General features: G+C 35.9%; 1 protein-coding gene across 1 annotated transcript in view; it reads left to right on the top strand.

Annotated features, from left to right (window-relative positions):
* The window catches only part of TBC1D15 (TBC1 domain family member 15), a 42,262-nt gene that overhangs the window by 2,114 nt on the left and 17,334 nt on the right, over nt 1–22,814 (top strand). Inside the window, exons 2-8 of the mRNA XM_042467847.1 lie at nt 11,644–11,742; nt 11,968–12,042; nt 14,444–14,582; nt 16,783–16,993; nt 20,443–20,536; nt 21,875–22,072; nt 22,182–22,310. Coding sequence (XP_042323781.1) covers nt 11,644–11,742; nt 11,968–12,042; nt 14,444–14,582; nt 16,783–16,993; nt 20,443–20,536; nt 21,875–22,072; nt 22,182–22,310 — 945 coding nt within the window. The remainder of the gene's footprint in view (nt 1–11,643; nt 11,743–11,967; nt 12,043–14,443; nt 14,583–16,782; nt 16,994–20,442; nt 20,537–21,874; nt 22,073–22,181; nt 22,311–22,814) is intronic.

Raw genomic sequence — 22,814 nt, 5'->3', positions numbered from 1 at the left:
TTTTTCCCCGTATGCACTTTTGTGGCATCCATCCCTGAGTGAACTGGTAGGAAAAGCTTGTCCCCTTCTTTTTTTTTCTGCTTTCTGACTCTTGTGCGGATTGTACAAACGACTTTAAAAGTATATTATTGTTGCATAAAAGTAAATTATTGTTATAATGCCTTTAGTAATACTAATACTAGTAGAGTCATGTGTGTAGTCCTTTGAGCTTTGGACTATGACTCTGGAGATCAGGGTTTGAATCCCCATTCAGTCATGTAAATCTGTTGGTTGACCTTGGAAAAGTCATACTCTCTCAGCCTCAGAGGACGGCAATGGCAACCCCCCTATGAAGAAACTTACAAAAACCCACCCATGCTTAAAGGGTTGCCATAAGTAAAAAAAAACAAATTATGACAGCATTGAAAAAAACATTGTTAAAAATCCAAAAATTTCTTAATTTTTCCCCAGATTGAGACTATGCGTTTACAAATTTACCACAGTTTAAATACTTGTTTATATTTCCACAAAATACCACAAAGTTAAAAAAAATTAAACACTCAGAAAAAAAATAAAAACCAGGGTAAAATATTAACACATGGCAACACCAAAGGACAGCAGTTAGCATATTCAACGCATTGTATAAAATATGAAAAATTAGAAAAATCTTTGCTTGTTGGAAAAAGAAAGCAGGGAGGGTTCTGATTTATGGTGACCTATGGACAACAAACCTATCAGTTTTCTTGATAAGATTTGACCAGAAAGGATTTGCCTTTGCCTTCTTCCGAGGCAAAATTTGATAATTCTGAGTGAGATTTGCCCATGGTCTCTCATGGCTTTCCATGGTTGTAGTAGTTGTGGTACTCTTATTGAAAAGTCAAAGAACAGCACTGTTAAATTTGCAGTGGAGACATCCCCAAAATGGATGGATAGGAAAATTGGTGAGTTTGACAGTGGCTAAAGCAAGACTGAGAAATCAAATAGAGGATAGAAATTCTGATTTTTTATAATAATGCTGCAAATAAGCATATGGATGGGGAGGAATTATGAAATAACAAATGTGATTAATTCACTAAACTGAAGTAGTGCCACCTTCTCTGTAATTTGTGGGATTAAGGAAGCATTCACACTTTTGTATTTCTGCTTGTGTTCTTTATTTACATTGCATCTTGCAAAAATAGGCATGCTGCAGATTTTCTTCTTCGAGGATAGGCGCTCTTGTCTAGGATTCTGATATGTTAATAGGAAATTATACATACATTGGGCAGCACATTGCTGGGCAACTGAGCATGAAGTATCATTATTGATTTATTTGATTTTGTAACAAATTAAAAAACAAACCCAGGTTAGTGGACCTTGTTTTAAACCCCCTTTTGGACTTGATTATGACACAGAGGAGCGCCCTGGTTCTTCAAACCAGAAATTTCATCTCTGTTACTTTTCAGGAACTGGCATAACTGGCTTCTGAAGCAATAAATAAATAATATTGTGCAGCTGTTTGGGACTAATAGAACCGTTAATTCTATTTTAAAAGCAACCTTTAAAGCTTTAAAATGTTGAAATACCATTTTGAAAGCATGAAAAGTACTCCCATTGGCTGTCTCATCTCACTGTTTTGCAGAAATTGATCTAATCAATGTCTGATAGGAAATGCACTGTGAAAGCTTATTGGCACAATAAATGTGTTAGGTTTAAAGATACCACAAAACTCTTTGCTTTTGGCTGCAGTTCTTTGCCATGGGAAGTAATGTGCTTTGGTTCTGAATGCTAATTCACGTGTGATAAATTAATTTTAATGTGTGAGAGAGGAAGGCAATTTAATAATAATCTCCTGATGTATACTTTTATCAATGGGCATATTTTTTTTGTAAATATTTAAGATGGTTCGTCTAAACTAACAAGTTCCATATACATCACTTTTTTTCTCCTAGGAGCCCAAGAGCCGCCTCATAAATTTATTGGTCCTCTTTGCACCTTACCTATTCTAAGTTTCATATTTTGTTTGACAGAAGTTTCCAGAATTTAGTAAAACATTCTAATAAATGTGTTCTTTCGAAAATTTGAAGATAAATTGACTACTAATCACTTCTTTTCTTAAAAAGCATTTTATTAATTTATCAACTGCCACATGAAGTAATTTATTGATTATCTATCTACTGAAAGATAATTTTTCTTGATCACTGCCTGTAATTCCAGTTTATTGCTTCCAGATTTTTTCTTCTCCCAGATTCTTGTATCTCATACTTGACAAAACTACTTACATTTTCTTTATACCTTTCCCCCCACTCCTCACCCTGTTGCCTTTAGTTTGCTTGGCCTGGTTTGGATGTTAAGGCTAAACCATGGTTTAATGTTGCAACGCCCAGCGTCAGTGAGGTATCAATACTGCCCTTTTTCCTGGGGTGGCTAAAAGAGACAGAAACTCTCCCTTTAAATTTGCTACATTAACAAGACAGTATAGTGAGACTGTTCTGGTCCTGATGTGTTTGAACATAGGTAAACCAACCAGACTTCCCTTGCATCTGGTTATAACAAGAAACTAGGTTGTTTAGAATATATAATTGTTCTTCTTGGAAGAGAAGAAAGAAATGCCTAAGTCTTGTTGATACTTGTGCATATAGTGCTGAAAGGTAAAGGGCCCAGGTTTTTTTATGCCACATTTATTGACATCTAGTCTTTGCTGGTTTGAACATTGTGAAACGAAGGGTAGGAACCAACAGCTTGCAGCATTCATCACCATTGCTTGTTGGCTGAGGCTGCTGAACACGCCTCTGGAGGGCTCTGTGACTCCTTGCCCCCATATAAAACCAAAGTTCAGGGAAGAGAGTTACAGAAAGCAAGGACGAACTGATATTTTTATTTAAATATTTATATTTATTAATCTTTGCTTTCTTCTGGCAAATGGACTCGAAGCAATTAGAATTTTTTTTAAAAAAAAAAATCAGATCATTTCCCTTTTGCTTTGCACCAGAGCACAAAACTAGTTTTTGGTGGTTAGTGGAAACAACTATTTGTGCCATGGTTAATAGTTTAAGATTGGTTTGTTAGGTTAGGTTTATATTAGAGGCAGTTTGGGAACACAAGAAACCACTGAGCTCAGTATTTATTATTCTTTTTCTCCCTTTATAAAGGAACAAATCCAACAAGACATAAGGTGAAGCTATATCATCGCTGAATACAGCTTGAGTAGCTCTACTCTTATCTGAAATGCTTGGGACCAAAATGTTTTGGATTTCAGATTTTTTTTTTAGATTTGAGATGTTTGCATATATAAAATGAAATACTGGAGATGGGATCCAAGTCTAAACATAAATTCATTACACACCTGATACACATAGCTGAGAAAACTTTTACATAGTATTTTTTAATAATATGTATATGAAACAAATATAACTGTAACATATTCTGCACAGTGCCCATCAGAAAGCAAAGATATAACATTTGTGAACATTTTTGGATGTTGGAGTATTTGATGTCAGAATCTGGAAGGAATACTCAACCTGTACAATGCACCTCATCTGGATGCTGGCTCCTGATGCATCACTCATTGGCCAACATTGTAGTCCTTTCATTTCCTCAGCAGAACCAGGGCAGTAAGTCAGCATAATTTATGGTCTCTTACAATAAAATGCTATTATGTTTGAATATGATTGTATATATGCTAGCAAGTGTGTACTTGTCAGCACATCTAAAGAGCCTAGGTTGGATACACAATTAGTTCTGTTACCAGACATTTCCATGTAATGGAAGAATGACTTATGAACAGCTTCCTTAATCAATGTTTATGTTTATTTTTAGGTTGTATAGAACAAAGGCATTTTATTCATTCCTCCAGTGGAAACAATGATGATCAGGATTCTTTACTATCTGGAATACTCCGAGTCATTGAAAAGGTCTGTAATAAAATGGTAATAACTGTGGTCCCTCTGACTGGATTTATCATGTTTCTGTTGAAATTACTGTCTATTTTCCCCCATCCCACAGAAGTGGTTGCCTTGTAAGAATATTTTTATTGTTGTCAAACTAAAAGAAAGTCTGAGCATTATTATCGTTATCATATTTATTTATATCGCACACTGACTTGCATTTGATTAATTGTATAATTTCTGTCATAGATACTTGGGTAGTAGAATGGCGGCCAGTGGATGAGTCGGTAGACTCTCTAATATTCTGTATGCAAGGAAGGTAGTTAACTAACAAATCTTTTTATGACTGTGCTTAAACACTTAGTAACTTTCTTTAAAAGCAAGATAAGAACCTCAGTTTGGAGCTTGTCTGCACTGGTGGAGACCCTGTGCTACTCTCAGAGTATTCTTGCCTCCAATCATCCCCCTAATTTGCGCCCCTGAGCTAAAATGATGGGTGGCTGTGGTCCCTGCAATCCAATCAGTACCTCTGCTGTGGACATGAGTCACTCTGAGTCAGAATGAGGTGCCCACACTTCTTCTGCCCTCAAGCAACTCGTGTCCACAGAACACTTGGCAGGATGGTGAAGACCAGCTGCTATCTGTCATCACAGCATTTTGCTCTGGGTTTTTATATCACTATTGTTTAACAGAGACCTGGGCTATGGACTTTACATAGGAAGCATTTCCTATCCTCCTACTCTAGATTAATAGAAACTCCAAATTAGTTAAGTTTCTAAAATTGAGACAAGGGCTGGGAACCTGATTTGTGTCTGGGCATCGTGTAAACAGCTCAGACTTGATTCAGGGTTTTGAGGCTGCATGGCATAAACACCACATGGCCAGCCTGAGGGGAGGATTTGAGTATAAGCTAATATAGGTAAGCCCTTGGTTTCAGTGATAAGCCCAGGTCTTGGAGGAAACTTTGTTTATATCATTATAACCAGTAAACTCTTGCTTGCTGCTTAGTCCATCTCACTGCAAGCTGGAATGTCTGTTTGCCTTTGTTTATTCAGAGTAAGCCATATTGGCTTATGGATTCTACCTTATTAGAGCGAAGAACCGAGTTTGCAGTGTAAACTAATAATAAGCATATGAATGTAGTTTTCAACAAAGATGTTGATGCATTTGGCAAAGATTGAGATGAAAATCTCTAAATCCGATTTAAAAATTTTTTTGTGAGTTGCTTTCGGAATTTTAATGTCACGATGTTGGGTTATGTATGGCTACATTTCAACCCTCTCCAGCTCTCTCGTCTGCAATTTTCCCTCCTTTCAAATATTTTAAACAATATGAAGTCATTAGGGATTATATTGTGAGGTATGTTTGTGTAGAACTCGCATAACTCTGTCTCTTGCCTGGTATTTACCTGATTTTGAACAGATCTAATTTGGCTATATCAATGAGACTTGGGCAAAATTATTGACTGACATTTTGTTCTATTTCTGTCCAATCGGAGACAAAGTGCTTATAAATTAATATATATGTGGCATTACCTTCCCTTAGAACTCCCTTGAGTTATGAAAGAGGTTTAGATAACTTGTTAGAGGGGGAACAAGGCACGCCTAATTCACATGAGAGGGATTGCCAAGAGGTGAAGGTATTCTGGGACATTGTACTTAAACTTACTGAAAATATTACAAGAGAAAAGTGGAAAAGAGCTGAATTGCTCTTGATTATTCCTTTGTAAAATACATTTTTAACATAACAAATAATAATTTCCCAACTTTTGTTTCTTGTGCATGAGCAAATCCCAAAATTGGAAATAACATATGATTTGAACATTCACACTGGTAAAAAGGAGTTTGGACTGTGTGAGAAATGACTGACCCTGAGCATAAGATAGTCAAGGGAGAAACCAGTGAGAATATATTTTTTAATAAAAGGTTCCAGTTTAATTTAAATAAGGATGGATTTAAGAAAATCTCATTGGCATTCCAAGAAATTTTGCAAAGACTTACTGATAGTGTAATTACAATTGACTTTAAGAGAATCTTAAAAATATATTTGTATGCCTAATGTCAACCATTACTTTATATATCCACAACTGTCATTCTGAGGTCTGCTTAAGATGTTTCAATAAAAATAAAACTGACAATAAATAGGTAAAATTCCATAGTTTTTAAGTATGTATAGAATGTCTATTGAAATTAAGAAGTAAGTTGCCCTTTAGTTAATCACTGTAAAGACATCTTTAAGAGCTATGTTTTTAGGTACTGGAATCTTTTCCAAATGGTTAAGAAATCCACTTGTAAATATTTTATTATTATTATTATTATTATTATTATTATTATTATTATTATTATATGTTATGCACAATATTATATATAATGTATAATATTATACATAATAATATATAATATAATAATAACTCAATATAGAATAAATATATAAACATATAATATAAATAATATATTATATAATAATATATGTATATATAGCATATATATTTTATATATAATATATATATATATAGTATTACATATATAATATATTATATATTATATCTTTTATATATAATATATGTTTTATATTACATATAAAATACATATTATATATTTTATATATAATATGTATAAAATATATAAAATATATATAAAATATATATTATATTATATATAGTATTATAGATAAAGATTAAATTTATATATTTATAAATTATATTTCTAAGATCAAGGCAGCTTACAAGAATAATAAAATCCATACGATATAAAAAGCCATACAATTCATGCAATGTAAAATATATCCCACTATCCTCCCCTTCCTTACACAGGCAACAATAATTTCAACATAGCAATAATAAAATACACTTTAAATCATTAAAATCAATTGTTAAAACAGTTAGTAACGGGAAAAAGCAGGACATCTTGGAGAGAAGGATGCTCAAGTCCCATTAAATACAATGTCATAGTAAAATGGTGCTCTTTATATAAAATGGCAACACCAAGGTTTGCTTGTTGGGAATGCATTACTGCTTTAAGAAAATAGTTTCAAGCTCCGTGGATAAAAAAAAAATCAGTGGATAAGGCAAGATGAATATAGTTTGTTGTGGCACTAGAGAGCTCCCTCTGACAGAGAAGGCAAAAAGTCTCAGAGAACTACAGTTCCCAGAATTCCCTAACATTGACCGTTGGCCAAGGACTGTTAAAGTGGTGTCAAAGTGGATTATTTCTGTAGTTCTAGAAGTGTATTGGAAGCATTTTAAGGAAGATAACTTTATCAGAAAAGTATGAGTACACAATAAAATAGAGTACAGTCGGCCCTTCTTATACACTGATTTTTTTATACATGGATTCAAGCATCCACAGTTTGAAAATGTTCAACAAAAAGTATAAATTTCAAATATCAAACCTTGATTTTCCATTTTTTTTTATAAGGGGCACCATTTTGCTATGTCGTTATATTTAATGGGACTTGAGCATCCACAGATTTTGTTATCCACGGGGGATCTTGGAACCAAACCCCAGCGTATAGCAAGGGTCCACTGTATATGGAATGTAGCTGAGAATGAACCTTATGAAATGAATTTATATCGGCAGTATATGAGTGTTTCTAGCTTTTATATGGTCTTTTTCCTTGCATGTCCTACATTTTGAGGTGCCTTGCCCTCCTTTGTGATGAGGACATCTGGTCACCCCAGTTTTGACACATGAGGATGCTCCCATTTTCCTGGGTCTTAGGGTCAGAGATGTAATGCATGGGGATGACCAGAGGGCCTCCTTTTCCAGGACATGTCCCACATTTCAGCCTTCTGTCCAGGAGGTATTACAGAATGTCTTCTGAGCATGACTAAGAAGCATTAATTTATATTTATATTGGGGTTTTTAGCTTTTATTTGGTCACTCCCTACATTTTTTTTTGAAGGCCCACATTTTGCGGTGCCTTCTCATGTCTCATGGTTGTTGTTTTGTTTGTGTGTGTGTGTTTTTCCCCGTATGGCACTTTTTGTGCATCCATCCCTGAGTGAACTGGTAGGAAAAGCTTGTCCCCTTCTTTTTTCTGCTTTCTGACTTCTTGTGCGGATTGTACAAACGACTTTAAAAGTATATTATTGTTGCATAAAAGTAAATTATTGTTATAAGCCTTTAGTAATATTAATAGAGTCAGTGTGGTGTAGTCCTTTGAGCTTTGGACTATGACTCTGGAAATCAGGGTTTGAATCCCCATTCAGTCATGTAAATCTGTTGGGTGACCTTGGAAAAGTCATACTCTCTCAGCCTCAGAGGACGGCAATGGCAACCCCCCTATGAAGAAACTTACTAAGAAAACCCCATGCTTTAGGGTTGCCATAAGTAAAAAAACAGATTATGACAGCATTGAAAAAAACATTGTTAAAAATCCAGAAAATTTCGTAATATTTTCCCCAGATTGAGACTAGTGCTTTATAACAGTTTAAGTACATTGTTATAAATTTCCACAAAATACCACAAAGTTAAAAAAAAATTAAACACTCAGAAAAATAAAATAAAACCAGGGTAAAATATAACACATGGCACACACCAGCACAGCAGTTAGCAATATTCAACGCATTGTATAAAATATGCCTATTGGATTAGAAGAATCGTTGCTTGTTTGGAAAAAGAAAGCAGGGAGGGTTCTGATTTATGGTGACCTTAAGGCAAACCTATCAGTTTTCTTGGTAAGATTTGACCAGAAAGGATTTGCCTTTGCCTTCTTCCGAGGCAAAATTTGATAATTTCTGAGGTGAGATTTGCCCATGGTCTCTCAATGGCTTTCCATGGTTGTAGTAGTTGTAGTACTGTACTCTTATTGAAACAGTCAAAGAAACAGCACTGTTAAATTTGCAGTGGAGACATCCCACAAAATTGATGGGATAGGGAAAATTCTGGTGAGTTTGACAGTGGCTAAAAGCAAGACTGAGAAATCAAATAGAGGATTAGAAATTCCTGATTTTTATAATAATTGCTGCAAATAAGCAATATGGATTGAGGAATTAATGAAATAACAAATGTGATTAATTCACTAAACTGAAGGATAGTGCCACCTTCTCTGTAATTTGTGGGATTAAGGAAGCATTCACTTTTATTCCGCTTGTGGTCTATATTTAGCATTGCAGTTTTGCAAAAAGTAGGCATGCTGCAGATTTCTTCGAGGATAGGCGCTCTTGTCTAGGATTCTGATATGTTAATAGGAAATTATACATACATTGGGCAGCACATTGCTGGGCAACTGAGCATGAAGTTATCATTATTGATTTATTTTGATTTTGTAACAAATTTAAACAAACCCAGATTAGTGGACCTTGTTTTACCCCCTTTTGTGACTTGATTATGACACAAGAGGAGCCCTGGTTCTTCAAACCAGAAATTTCATCTGCTGTTTACTGTTCAGGAACTGGCATACTGCATCTGAAGCAATAAATAAATAAACATTTGCAGCTGTTGTGGGACTAATAGACCGTTTAATTCTATTTTAAAGCAACCTTTAAAGCTTTAAAAATGTTGAAATACCATTTTGAAAGGCATGAAAAGTACTCCCATTGGCTTGTCTCATCTCACTGTTTTGCAGAAATTGATCTCATCTAATGCTTATGATGAAATGCACTTGTGAAAGCTTATTGCACAATAAATGTGTTAGGTTTTAAGATACCACAAAACTCTTTGCTTTTGCTGCAGTTCTTTGCCATGGTGAAGTAATGTGCTTTGTTCTGAATGCTAATTCACTTGTTGATAAATTAATTTTAATGTGTGAGAGAGGAAGGCAATTTATAATAATAATCTCCTGATGTATACTTTTATCAATTGGCATAATTTTGTAAATATTTATCATGGTTCGTCTAAACTAACAAGTTCCATATACATCACTTTTTTCTCCTAGGAAGCTGCTCAAGCCGCCTCATAAATGTTATTGGTCCTCTTTGCACCTTAACCTATTCTAATGTTCATATTTTGTTTGACAGAAGTTTCCAGAATTTTATAAAACATTCTAATACATGTGTTCTTTGAAAATTTGAAGATACTATTGACTACCTTAATTCACTTTCTTTTCTTAATAAAGCATTTTATTAATTTATCAACTGCACACTGAAGTAATATTTTAATTGAATCTATCTACTGAAAGATAATTTTCTTGATCACTTGCTATAATTCCCAGTTTATTGCTTTCAGATTTTTTCTTTCCCAGATTCTTTGTATCTCATACTTGACAAAAACCTACTTACATTTTCTTTATTATCCTTTCCCCCCACTCCTCACCCCTGTTGCCTTTAGTTGTCTTTGGCCTGGTTTGGATGTAATGCTAAACCATGGTTTAATGTTGCACGCCCAAGCGTCAGTGAGGTATCATACTGCCCTTTTTCCTGGTGTGGCTATAAAGAGATCAGAAACTTCTCCCTTTAAATTTGCTACATTAACAAGACAGTATAGTGAGACATGTTTCTGGTCCTGATGTGTTTGAACATAGGTAAACCTAACCAGACTTTCCTTGCATCTGGTTATAACAAGAAACTAAGGTTAGTTTAGAAGTATATATTTGTTCTTTCTTGGAAGAGAAGAAAGAAATGCCTAAGTCTTGTTGATACTTGTGCATATAGTGCTGAAAGGTAAAAGGGCCCAGTTTTTTTATGCCCAATTTTATTGACATCTAGTCTCTTGCTGGTTTTGAACATTGTGAAACGAAGGGTAGGAACCATACAGCCTTGCAGCATTCATCACCATTGCTTTGTTGGCTGAGGCTGCTTGAACAGCCTCTGGAGGGCTCTGTGACTCCCTGCCCCCATGATAAACCAAAGTTCAGAGAAGAGAGTTACAGAAAGCAAGGACGATACTGATATTTATTTATTTAAATATTTATATTTATTTAATCTTTGCTTTTCTTCTGGCAATGGATTCGAAGCAACTTAGAATTTTTTTTTAAAAAAAAATCAGATCATTTCCCTTTTGCTTTGCACCAGAGCACAAAACTAGTTCTTTTGTGGTTAGTGGAAACAACTATTTGCCATTGTTAATAGTTAAGATTGGTTTGTTAGGTTAGGTTTATATTAGAGGCAGTTTGGGAAGCCAAAGAAACACATGAGCTCAGTGATTTATCTTATTTTCTCCCTTTATAAAGGAAGCAAAGTCCAAAATTATAGGTGAAGCTATATCAGCTGAATACAGCTTGAGTATCTCTTATCTGAAATGCTTGGGACCAGAAATGTTCTGGATTTCAGATTTTTTTTTTTTAGATTTTGAGATGTTTGCATATATAAAATGAAATACCTTGGAGATGGGATCCAAGTCTAAACATGAAATTCATTTACACACCTGATACACATAGCTTGAGGAAAACTTTTTACATAGTATTTTTTAATAATATGTATATGAAACAAATATACTGTACATATATTCTGCACAGTGGCCCATCAGAAAGCAAAGATATAACATTTGTGAACATTTTTGGATGTTGGAGTATTTTGAATGTCAGAATTCTGGATAAGGAATACTCAACCTGTACTAATGCACCTCATCTGGATGCTGGCTCCTGATGCATCACTCATTGCAACATTGTAGTCCTTTCTATTTCCTCAGCAGAACCAGGGCAGTAAATCAGCATAATTTATGGTCTCTTACAATAGAAATGCTATTATGTTTGTAATATGATTGTATTATATGCTAGCAAGTGTGTATCTTGTCAGCACATCTAAAGAGCCTAGGTTGGATTACAGCAATTAGTTCTGTTACCAGAAACATTTCCATGTAATGGAAGAATGTACTTATGAAACAGCTTTCCTTAATCAATGTTTTATGTTTATTTTTAGGTTGTATATGAACAAGAAGGCATTTTTATTCATTCCTCCAGTGGAAACAATGATGATCAGGATTCTTTACTATCTGGAATACTCCGAGTCATTGAAAAGGTCTGTAATAAAATGGTAATAACTGTGGTCCCTCTGTACTGGATTTATCATGTTCTCTGTTGAAATTACTGTCTATTTTCCCATCCCACAGAAGTGGTAATGCCTTGTAAGAATATTTTTATTGTTGTCATAACTAAAAGAAAGTCTGAGCATTATTATCGTTATCATATTTATTTATATCGCACACTGACTTGCATTTGATTAATTGTATAATTTCTGTCATAGGATACTGAAGTGGTAGTAGAATGGCGGCCAGTGGATGAGTCGTTAGACTCTTCTAATATTCTGTATGCAAGGAAGGTATGTTAACTACAAATCTTTTTATGACTGTTCTTAACACTTAGTAACTTTCTTTTTAAAAGCAAGATAAGACACCTCAGTGGTTTGGAGCTTGTCTGCACTGGTGAGAATACCCTGTGCTACTCTCAGAGTATTCTTGCCTCCACATTCCCCCCTAATTTGCGCCCCTGAGCTAAAATGATGGGTGGCTGTGGTCCCTGCAATCCAATCAGTACCTCTGCTGTGGACATGAGTCACTCTGAGGTCAGAATGAGGTGCCCACACTTCTTCTGGCCTCAGAGCAACTCGTGTCCACAGAACAACTTGGCAAGGATGGTGAAGGACCAGCTGCTGTCTGTCATCACAGCATTTTGCTCTGGGTTTTTATATCACTATTGTTTAACAGAGACCTGGGCTATGGACTTTACATAGGAAGCATTTCCTATTCCTCCTACTCATAGATTAATAGAAACTCAAATTAGTTAAGTTTCTAAAATGTGAGACAAGGGCTGGGAAGCCTGATTTGTGTCTGGGCATCGTGTAAACAGCTCAGACTTGATTCAGGGTTTTGAGGCTGCATGGTATAAACACCACATGGCCAGCCTGGAGGGGAGGATTTGGAGTATAGAGCTAATATAGGTAAGCCCTTGGTTTCAGTGATAAGCCCAGGTCTTGGAGGAAACTTTGTTTATCATTTATAACCAGTATACTCTTGCTTGCTGCTTAGTCCATCTCACTGCAAGCTGGAATGTCCTGTCTGCCCTTTGTTTATTCAGAGTAAGCCATATTGGCTTATGATTCTACCTTATTAGAGAGCGAAGAACCAGAGTTTGCAGTGTAAACTTAATAATAAGCATATGATGTATTTTTCAACAAAGAAGTTGATGCATTTGGCAAAGATTGAGATGAAAATCCTTAAATCCTGATTTAAAAACTTTTTTGTGAGTTAGGCTGATACTGAATTTATGTCACTATGTGGTTATGTATGGCTACATTTCAACCCTCTCTCCAGCTCTCTGCAATTTTCCCTCCTTGCAAAATATTGTTAAACAATATGAATTCATTAGGGATTAATATTGTGAGGTATGTTTTGTAGAACTCTGCAGTAAACTCTGTCTCTGCCTGGTAATTTACCTGATTTTGAACAGATCTAAATTTGGCTATATCAAATGAGACTTGGGCAAAATTATTGACTGACATTTTGTTCTATTTCTGTCAATCTGAGACAAAGTGCTTATAAAATTAATATATATGTGGCATTACCTTCCCTTAGAACTCTCTTGATTATGGAAAGAGGTTTAGATAACTTGTTAGAGGGGGAACAAGGCACGCCTAATTCACATGAAGCTGGATTGCCCAAGAGTGTGAACGTATTCTGGGACATTGTACTTAAACTTACTGAAAATATTACAAGAGAAAAAGTGGTGAAAAGAGCTGAATTGCTCTTATTTTCCTTTTGTAATAATACATTTTTACATAACAAATAATTAATTTCCCAACTTTTGTTTCTTGTGCATGAGCAAATCACCCAAAATTGGAAATAAACAGATGATTTGAACATTCACACTTGGTACAAAGGAGTTTTGGACTGTGTGAGAAAATGACTGACCCTGAGCATAAGATATGTCAAAGGAGAAACCAGTGAGAATATATTTGTTTAATAAAAGGTTCCAGTTTATTTAAATAAGGATGGATTTAAGAAAATCTCATTGCATTCCAAGAAATTTTGCAAAGACTTACTGATAGTGTAATTACAATTGACTTTAAGAGAATCTTAAAAATATATTTGTAATGCCTATATGTCAACCATTTACTTTATATATCCACAAACTGTCATTCTTGATGTTCTGCTTAAATATGTTTTCAATAAAAATAAAACTGTACAATAAATAGGTAAAATTCTATAGTTTTTAAGTATGTATAGAATGTCTTATTGAAATTAGAAGTAAATGCTCCTTTAGTTAATCACTTTAGAAAGAAATCTTTTAAGGATCTATGTTTTTAGGTACTGGAGAATCTTTTCAGAATGGTAAGAATCACTTGAAAGGTAAAATCACTTGAATGCTGATAGTTGAAATATTGCCCTACTTACCCCCTTTTGAACAAAGAGTTTGACTTAATTAATCTGTTTAAAGGTCCAATTTTTTTTATATACATTCTCTGAAATTGCTTTTCTCCATTGCTAAGAAGCAGACTTCTGTAAAAGAAAAAAGTCTCTAAGATTATAAAGCCTTTTTACTTGGAGCACTGTCAGTTGCCATTTGGAATTGTGTTCTGTGAAATCTCTGCCGGCCAATTTTTAAACAGTTTTGTAAGTACATAGAGATCTGGCATTTCTTCAAAGGGATTGCTGTGTAGTTATGTTCTGAAAAGATTTCTTGTAAGTATTTATGAAGAAACATTATTTTGATATCTTATTTAGGATTCCAGTTCAGTTGTTGAGTGGGTGCAGACTCCTAAAGAGAAGACTCTACGAGGGCCAGAGCATATGAACAGTTATGAGGCAGAATGGGATATGGTCAACACAGTCTCTTTCAAAAAGAAAGCACATTCCAATGGAGGTATCTGATTAAAATGATTCAGAAGTGCTGTAATTAGTCTAGTCCAGTGAACTATTTGCTTATGCAGTGTTGTCCTTTAACTGTGCACCAAAACAAAAGCAAAAGGTTGCATGCCTGGTGCTATGAATGTGAAGTTTCCCTCATGTAATAGTGGTGATCATCTGTCTGTTGTGAAAAGATGAGTTCTGAGACTCTGAATCAAGTGAATCAAAGTGAGTAAGTTCAAAAGGTTGTCTGGTGAAATGAACACTCGTAAAAACAATCTGTTGGTAGCAGAAGACAGCTGCATTTCTCCCCTTATTAGTATTAGCTATGGCGCTTAACAGACCGCCCCGAAGGGGTGGCATAATGCCGCCCCTTTTCTAGCTGGATCGGAGCCACAGCAACCTCACCCTGTGGCCCTGATCCGGCCTTTCGAGGGCGCAAAAAGAAGCCACAAAAAGTGGCTCCTTTTTGTGCCCTTGAAAGGGTGCCATAGCGGCGGCATGGCTATATAGCACTCCTTCGGTGCTGCGTCAAATGAACGCAGCACTGGAGGAGCATTATGATGCCGCACGCCATGTGGTGTGGCACACAGCATCATGGTGCCCTGGGGGCTGAGCCAGGGCATGCATCATCCTGACACAACACCCCAACTCTGCCCCAGGCCAGCCTTTCAGGCTGGTCTGTACAGGGCTTATATCCACAAAGTAGTCTTGTTTTCTTGTCCTGTAATGTATTTTGGGGGGTTATTACTGAAATGGATTAAATGGTTAGGCTTAGTCTATTTTTAGTGAACTGTTTTTCTTTCTCATGTGGTTGGCAGTGCAGTGCTTTCCCATCATGTTAGTAAAGAATTAATATTTATATTACATATTAATGAGGAGAAAGGACTGAAGAGATGTTCTAGTTTGGTATGTCAGAGGGTGATGTAGCTTTTTGAACACTAGGGGGTGGAAGTAAGTACAGTACTACTGTGTAGTATCACAAGAGTTTAATTGTATGGTGTTTGAGAGTTTTCTTAGGAAGTCTGGATGAATTAGACAAGTTGTATTTAATATAAATATTTGGAATAAATCCTGCACTTAGGACATGGGGTTTCTATTTTATGATTCTTACTTGGAGCAGAATACAGCTCTGGCAATTACTCAATCCTGTGGCGGGGGAGGGGGGGATTGTTTTTATTTTGTAACTGTGAACACATGTGAATGTTGTAATATATGATAGCTGCATACGGTTGGACACTTTTTTTCAAAAATGGAAAAGCACTTTGAAGTTATAACTTTTCTAGCTGCTTATTTTAAATTTTTATGTAAGTTTCATAATACATGTATCAAAGCATGGATGAATTTGGGATAAATCCAGTGTTTTGCTGCTGGTTAGAGAACTTTCTCCACGCCCATCTGCAACCCTCTATACTACTGACAACTGTTTCTTGTGTGCCTACATTCTTTAAAGAGACTTTGAGAATGGGTTGCTGGAGCTTGTTTATATTTTCATTTATTTGTGTGCTGTTAGAGCAGGGTTGGGCAATATGTGAGGTGGATTTGATTTCAATCATGATTTAAATTACTACTCAGACTCGATTTAATCATGTGATTTCCCCTGCCTCCTCCCCCAAAGAACACTTTTCCTTGCTGTAAGCTTAATACATATTTTACACAACTCAGAGATGTTCAGCCTCTATATGAAGATGCTGGGGAGAAGTCATAAGCAGTTTTGAAGCTGTGCCATCAATATGCTGATGACATGCAGGTCTATGTCTCCTTGTTGTCAGAGTTGACTGAGGTTGTGCCGGTGCTTGGCCAGTGTCTGGGTGGTGTAATGGACTAGATAATGACCAATAAACTGTTCTACCCAGTTTATCAAATGCTCTCCCCTTGAAGACCTAATTGATACCAGCATTGTTTTCTGTTAGATTCCAAGTTAAAACATGTTTTTTAAATAATTTCATTTTTATGAACATTTATATTATTTTACCTGTTTTGGCCTTTTCTTCTTTTTTAAAATGCTGATCTGTTTAATATGCTTTTATCCTATTTAAATTATTTTAGTGTTTTAATTTAGAATTATATTAAATTGTTTATATTGTTTTAATAGTATGCTTTCCTGAGATCTTACCATAGGGATAGGATAGAAATCATTAAATATTTATCATTGCTGTCCATGGCATATTGAAATGAACTTAAGAACTAAAATATTCTGGTTCCCTTTGCTTCAGATGCTACTGTTCGTACAAATGGAGAGAACAATTGGTCCTTCCTGTTCAGTTTGGCAGATTTAAAATCCATTAAACAAAACAAAGAAGGAATGGGATGGTCTTACGTAGTGTTCTGTTTAAAGGATGATGTTGTCCTTCCTGCTCTTCACTTCCATCATGGAGACAGCAGCACGTTCATCCAGTTGCTTAAAAAATATCTGGTACTCTGTGAGTAAGTACACTTAGTATGGCTACTAAAAAAAAACACCCTATAGTTTTAATATTGTTATAGTACATTTAATTCAAATACCTCATGTCAAGTTTAAATACTAAGAATATTTACTGACTACATTATTACTGACACCCTTCAATGTTTTATAATATTGCTGCACAATGCTATGTAATTCATCTTTCTTATTGATATTGAAGGTAAGGAGGGAGAATCTGTGAGGAGCATGTGTACTGATTTATGTGGACCATTTTTCTTGATGTTAGCTGATAGTATTAGGGTATAGCAAGCAGGATAATAGTGGAAGTGGGAGAAATAAATGCTAGAGTATACATACTTTGTGCTATGCATCTTTGTTCCCCACTAGCTATCTACAATAGTAAGTAGGTAGGAATGCAAAAGACAACATCCCAACCATGGCTGAAATATACTTTTTTCCACAGAGGCCATAGCTAGTAGGAAAGCTGATGGAAAATACAGAGTAAGCATTGCTCCTGAATACTGGCAAATAGCAGAGGGAACCATCATGGGGAGCTTGGAATGATAGTGACCAAATATCTGTAAACAAAATGTACTTATTGTAGAAATGCAAGCAAACATGGGGATAGAGAGTCCATTTCTCTCTCTCTCTCTCTCTCTCTCATACATACACACACATGTGCGCACGCGCGCGCGCAAACAGATTGGACCCTTGGTATCCCTTAGAGTTTGATTCCAGGATTCTCCCATTACTAAAATTGGTGGATGCTCAAGTCCCATTATATATAGTGGCAGAGTAAAATGGTGTCCCTTATATAAAATGGCAAAATCAAGGTTTTCTTTTTCAGATTTATATTTCTTTTTAATATGTATGTATGGCTGAATCTGTGCATACAGAGGGCTGATGTATAGTGTTTCTACCCTTATACTTGAGCTGCTCTAATTTTCAGAAGAGGCTACTCTGTGTATCTGCATTTACAAACTTTGATCTGAATAATTTTTAGCCTTAAGGTAGGCTGTTAATCACTGTTGCATTGTGGGTCTCCCAGGTCTATATTATTAATGTTTTTCCTGGTTTCATACCTAATTCCACTGTAGATCAAAAAGCATTCTTGGTATTATAGAATAAAAGGTTCTTGTTTCACTTGGAGATTGAAGAGTTAAGTATGACACATACTTAAAGGTGATGACTATATTTGACAAAATTTTCAATGGACATAATGACACTTGTTGTTTGTTTGTTTAGAAATTCTGTACCAGATACGAGGTACCCACATTATAGATATAATTTACATGTATTGCTGTACTGTTATATTGTAATATGTATTGTTGTATTGTTGTGCTGTGCAATGACCTTTGGTCAAAAGCAATAAAATTTGATTGATTGACACATACTACCATTGCAGTACTGTAGAGATGAGGAACATTTCACTTTCCAAATGTCAGAGTTCCAATGCTCACTGGTCCCCACCAGGTTGTCCAGTAGAAAGGGATGATGTACATACAGTACTTCAGCATATGGAGGAGCAAAATTCTTCAGCCTTGTCGCGCTACCTGATCAGTGGACTGATGTTCATGATAAGGAGAACAGATGCATTTATTTGTATCTTTGTAGCTTATCTTTGACTGTGTCTGGACATTTCCATACTACTTGTAAAAGCAGACATCCACTAGTTAGTATTCAATTCGTCAGAATGTAATTGGTTTTGTTTAGTTGCTAGTATAAGTGCACTTCAGTTAACAAAGCAGATGTGCTCCTGGGCATGACTTCTTTAACAGGTAGGTTCCTACACCACAAAAAAGAGAACAGCTCTGTATATTTCTACATTTTTTAAAATTCAGAACTAACAATATGTACATGTGAAATGAAGCAGCTAGGTGAGGTGGTCCTTGCAAAAGTGAACAAAAACATATTGAAGATTCTAGGGTTCACTTGAAAGCATCTTCCAAAATGCATTCAGCAATTATATTTTTTTCTTTAACCATCCTCCACATTTCTTGTGATTTCCACTTTGATGGCCAGACATATAAATCTATTCTTCCTTAGCAAGTTATTTGCTTTCCCCTTTTCTCTCTGTTTTGCTGTTCATACTTGCTCAGTTAGATTTTCTGGAGGTAGCTACTGTTAATTTTGACAGTTATAAGCAAACACACACAGTAGAATCAGCTAAAGTTTGTTCCAATGTTTACTGTAGACATAGCGTTGCAACCCGACACTGCAAGACTGATTCTCCAGCTCTTCATCATCATTCTCCAAATAGTGATTCTGCTAAAAAAAAAAATCCAGTTAGGCTAAAGACAGAGAGGAAAAGGGGGAGCTGTATAAAAAACTTTTTTTTTTCTAAAAAAAGAAAGGAGCTTTTTTATCAGAGGCTTTGGGCTGAAACAGATGGCCTGGTAAAGCTGGCTTCTAGCTGGCTTGGGGATGTGGTGTTTAGACACAACACACCCCCATGTTTCCTAGAAGCTGTGCTGGCAGTTACACTCTGGCCAGCTTCCAGGCGTCTTGAGGGCATGGTGTTTAGACGCCACTTGCCCCGGAACCAGTGAAAAGCCAGTTCCAGCAGCAAAGAAACAGCTTTTTTCCGCTTCAAATAAGAGTGGATTGGGGCAGAAGCTGGCTGGATTGGGGGCATGGCATGCAGTTGTTGCTGCCCCCCACCCGGCTTTCTTAGGGGCTGCTGGAAGCTGCACCTTCAGGGCTGTCTGTTTCAGCCCTTTGTTAATTTAGGAATCCCTGTACCATGTTAATAGCTTGAAGCAGATGAGAGGATAATTTCCCCCTTCCCTGGGATTAATTCTTCTGAAAGACTCTAAACTCAGTCTAATGATGCTGGTGCAATCCATTTTTACATGGTAACAGTATTGTGAATACTTTTTCTGAACAGATTAAGGATCGCTTGCTCATTATGAATATTGCCCAAAGCATGTTTAATTAAAATAAAAGTATCCTAAAAATGTTTTTTATTCTGATATGTTAGCTAAGTATGACACAACACAACCTTTGCTTCCTGTGGTACATTAGCAAGTACCGTTTTGGTTTATTAACCACAGTGTCATCAAGTCTGATTATACAGCCTCTTCTGACTTCAAGATACAATCTCTTGTTGGATTTCATATCCTCTAGCACAAATACTATGCCTTATCTTGCTAACATTAGAAAGTGATAGCATTTATTAAAAATGTTATCTAAGACTTTAATAACGAAATAGGTGGTAGACGTATTTCAGGTGACATGAATAAAAGTAATAGTTTTCCCCCTAGAAACTAAGGAATGAATTTATGCAGCAAATTTTCTGAAAAAGCCAGTCAAATACACAGTTTGTGTATGCATGTACATACATACACTTTCTGAAAGTATCATACATGAGTTTGTTGTAGTAAATTTTTTTTCAAATGTAATGATTGTGCTATTATATTGCCTAAAATAGGAAGGATGTAAAGGGGAAAATGGATGTTATTCTTATCCTCAGATCTCCACAGGATAAAAGGATTCTTGTGAACTGTCAGAGTATTCAACAGTCCTTTGAAAATCTTCTGGATGAACCAACATACGGTCTAATACAGGTCTGTATGATTTAGTATTTTTTGTACTACTTAATTTTAGTTTCAGGATATTAAAAGGCTAATTGCTATCAAGAAATTATATTTCAACTCTGTTGGCAGATATGTCTTTTTATTTGCTATGTCTTTAGTATAAAATGAAATATCTACAGCAGGGATGGACAACAGCCAGAACTTGTGGAGCATATTGATCATCCAAGAAACCTTGGAGGGCCACACCATCCCCTCTGGCCCCTCAATTTTTAATTTTTTTTCTATTTCTGTATTGAAAATGCCCCCTTTCATGCCAGTGGTATGGGTGAGGTGCTATTTTGACACTGCCTTTGGATTCCCCTGGCCATATTAGGCCCATGCGATTTGGGTTTTTTTAACCAGGAAGTAAACTACTTTGATTCTTCTTTATTTGCTCATTAGAAAAATGACTTTCTGGACATAACAATTTGTGGAGGGCTTGGGAAAATTGCTTCCCACATCACCTAGATGTTGTAGAGGGACATTATTAGGGAAAAACCTGCTTGACTGGGAGACAGGGGACTCTGGAAACCTTGGGGAAAGCTTGGGGGCTCATGTCTTCCCTTCTCTGATTTTAACTTCACGGTTTGTGGTGACTGTAATTGTGTTGGATAAAGACAAATGTTTTCCAAGTACATAGTTAAAACAAACTGTTTCATATAGTGTATACATTTTGGAGAGTATAAGAAGGCAACTTGAACCTCTCTGTTTTGTCATATAGCAGCTCCCATCAGTCCTTACCATTTGTTGTGCTGGTTAAAGACTGATGGGAGTTGCAGTCCACTGAAATTTCAAGGGTCATATGCTTCCCACTCGTCCTGTAGAATATAATACAGTTTCAGAGTTTTCATATTCATCTACACTGCATTCAGTGTAGAGTTTAGTGTAGAGCTCTGATGTTATTTCCCTTTTCTGTCAAACAAGGCTTCAGTGGCCTAGATCTTCAATCAGGATCTGTCCTACGTGAAGTGTCTGATTTCACATGAGCTATTTCAGTAGTAATCCATTCAAAGTGAGGGTAAATGGTAATGAATGTAGGAAGAATATTTTTCTGCACTGAAGTTCGACCTGCCCTGGAATGAGGTACACTAATCTCAAAATGTTATTTTGCTTTTCTTCCATCTTCATGGGTTTCCAAGGGCTATTGCCCATTCTGGTGGAATTCTATTTGTCAACTTTGTGTAGTCTTTGGGGCACAACACAGACCATTTACTTTTGGGGATTATTGTTTGTTCTGTCAGATCTTTTGCAACAAATACTTTAAAACTGTTCTAAGTCTTTTCAACTTACAGAAAACATTATTAAAATTTCTTTGTATGCTGTATTCAGAAACTGAAGAAGGACCCTTACACAGCAACCATGGGAGGATTCTCCAAAGTGACCCACTTTATATTTGATAGTTTACGAGGAAGCGACTCGTCATCTCAACAGAGGCCTGAATCAGAAATGGCAGACTTCATTAGTGATGCTATTCCGGGACTGAAAATAAATCAGCAGGAAGAACCAGGATTTGAAGTTATTACACGAGTGAGTATTGATTATTACTTTTTGGGAAGCTTAGAAAAGGAGGTTTTCATCTAAGATGGTTTTAAAATGAGTTCCTTGGAAACACTAACAGTTTTTATGCGTATTTTAGATTGATTTAGGAAAACGACCTGAAGTTCACAGAAGACAGCCAGTGTCAGTTGAAGAATGGATTAAGAACATGGATTCTGAAGGAAGAGTCTTAAATGTTGACTCTATGAAGCAAATAATATTCAGAGGGGTAATATTTTAGACATTCTTTTGGAACTTGTGTTTGATTCCTTATTGTCAGGGTTTTGGCTAACTGACAGTACTTAGAAAAACTGGCCAGCACTCCAGAACGTTTGAAGTTAATATAGTCATGTAAGTAGCAGTACCATAAATTAATATACAACATTACAGTTCTTAGCCCACTAATTCTTTCATTGATCTTCAGCATCATGCTTCACATTCCAAGAATCTCACTTTTTTGGTTACAGTTACTGCACTGAGATTGCAGAGATTGGCAGAATTCTTAAAACAACTCTCTTGGAATGAAAAGTATACAGAAACATGTGTAGCTGGGTTTTTTTAAAAAACAAAACCCTTGGCTAAATCTTTAATAAAGTCATTAAGTGAAACCAAACAAGGCCTCTTCCTTCAGAGCAGTATGTAGAAGGAGCAGTTTTGTGGAGAATATTTGTTCTGGTGCATCCTGGATATGAATGAAGTATAAATAATGAGAATTCCAGAAAATATTTGGGCG

The sequence above is a fragment of the Sceloporus undulatus genome, chromosome 5 (assembly GCF_019175285.1).
Source record: "Sceloporus undulatus isolate JIND9_A2432 ecotype Alabama chromosome 5, SceUnd_v1.1, whole genome shotgun sequence".
Lineage (NCBI taxonomy): Eukaryota > Metazoa > Chordata > Lepidosauria > Squamata > Phrynosomatidae > Sceloporus > Sceloporus undulatus.
The sequence above is the reverse complement of the archived record's forward strand: the minus strand, read 5'-3'. Positions and strand labels throughout refer to the sequence as shown.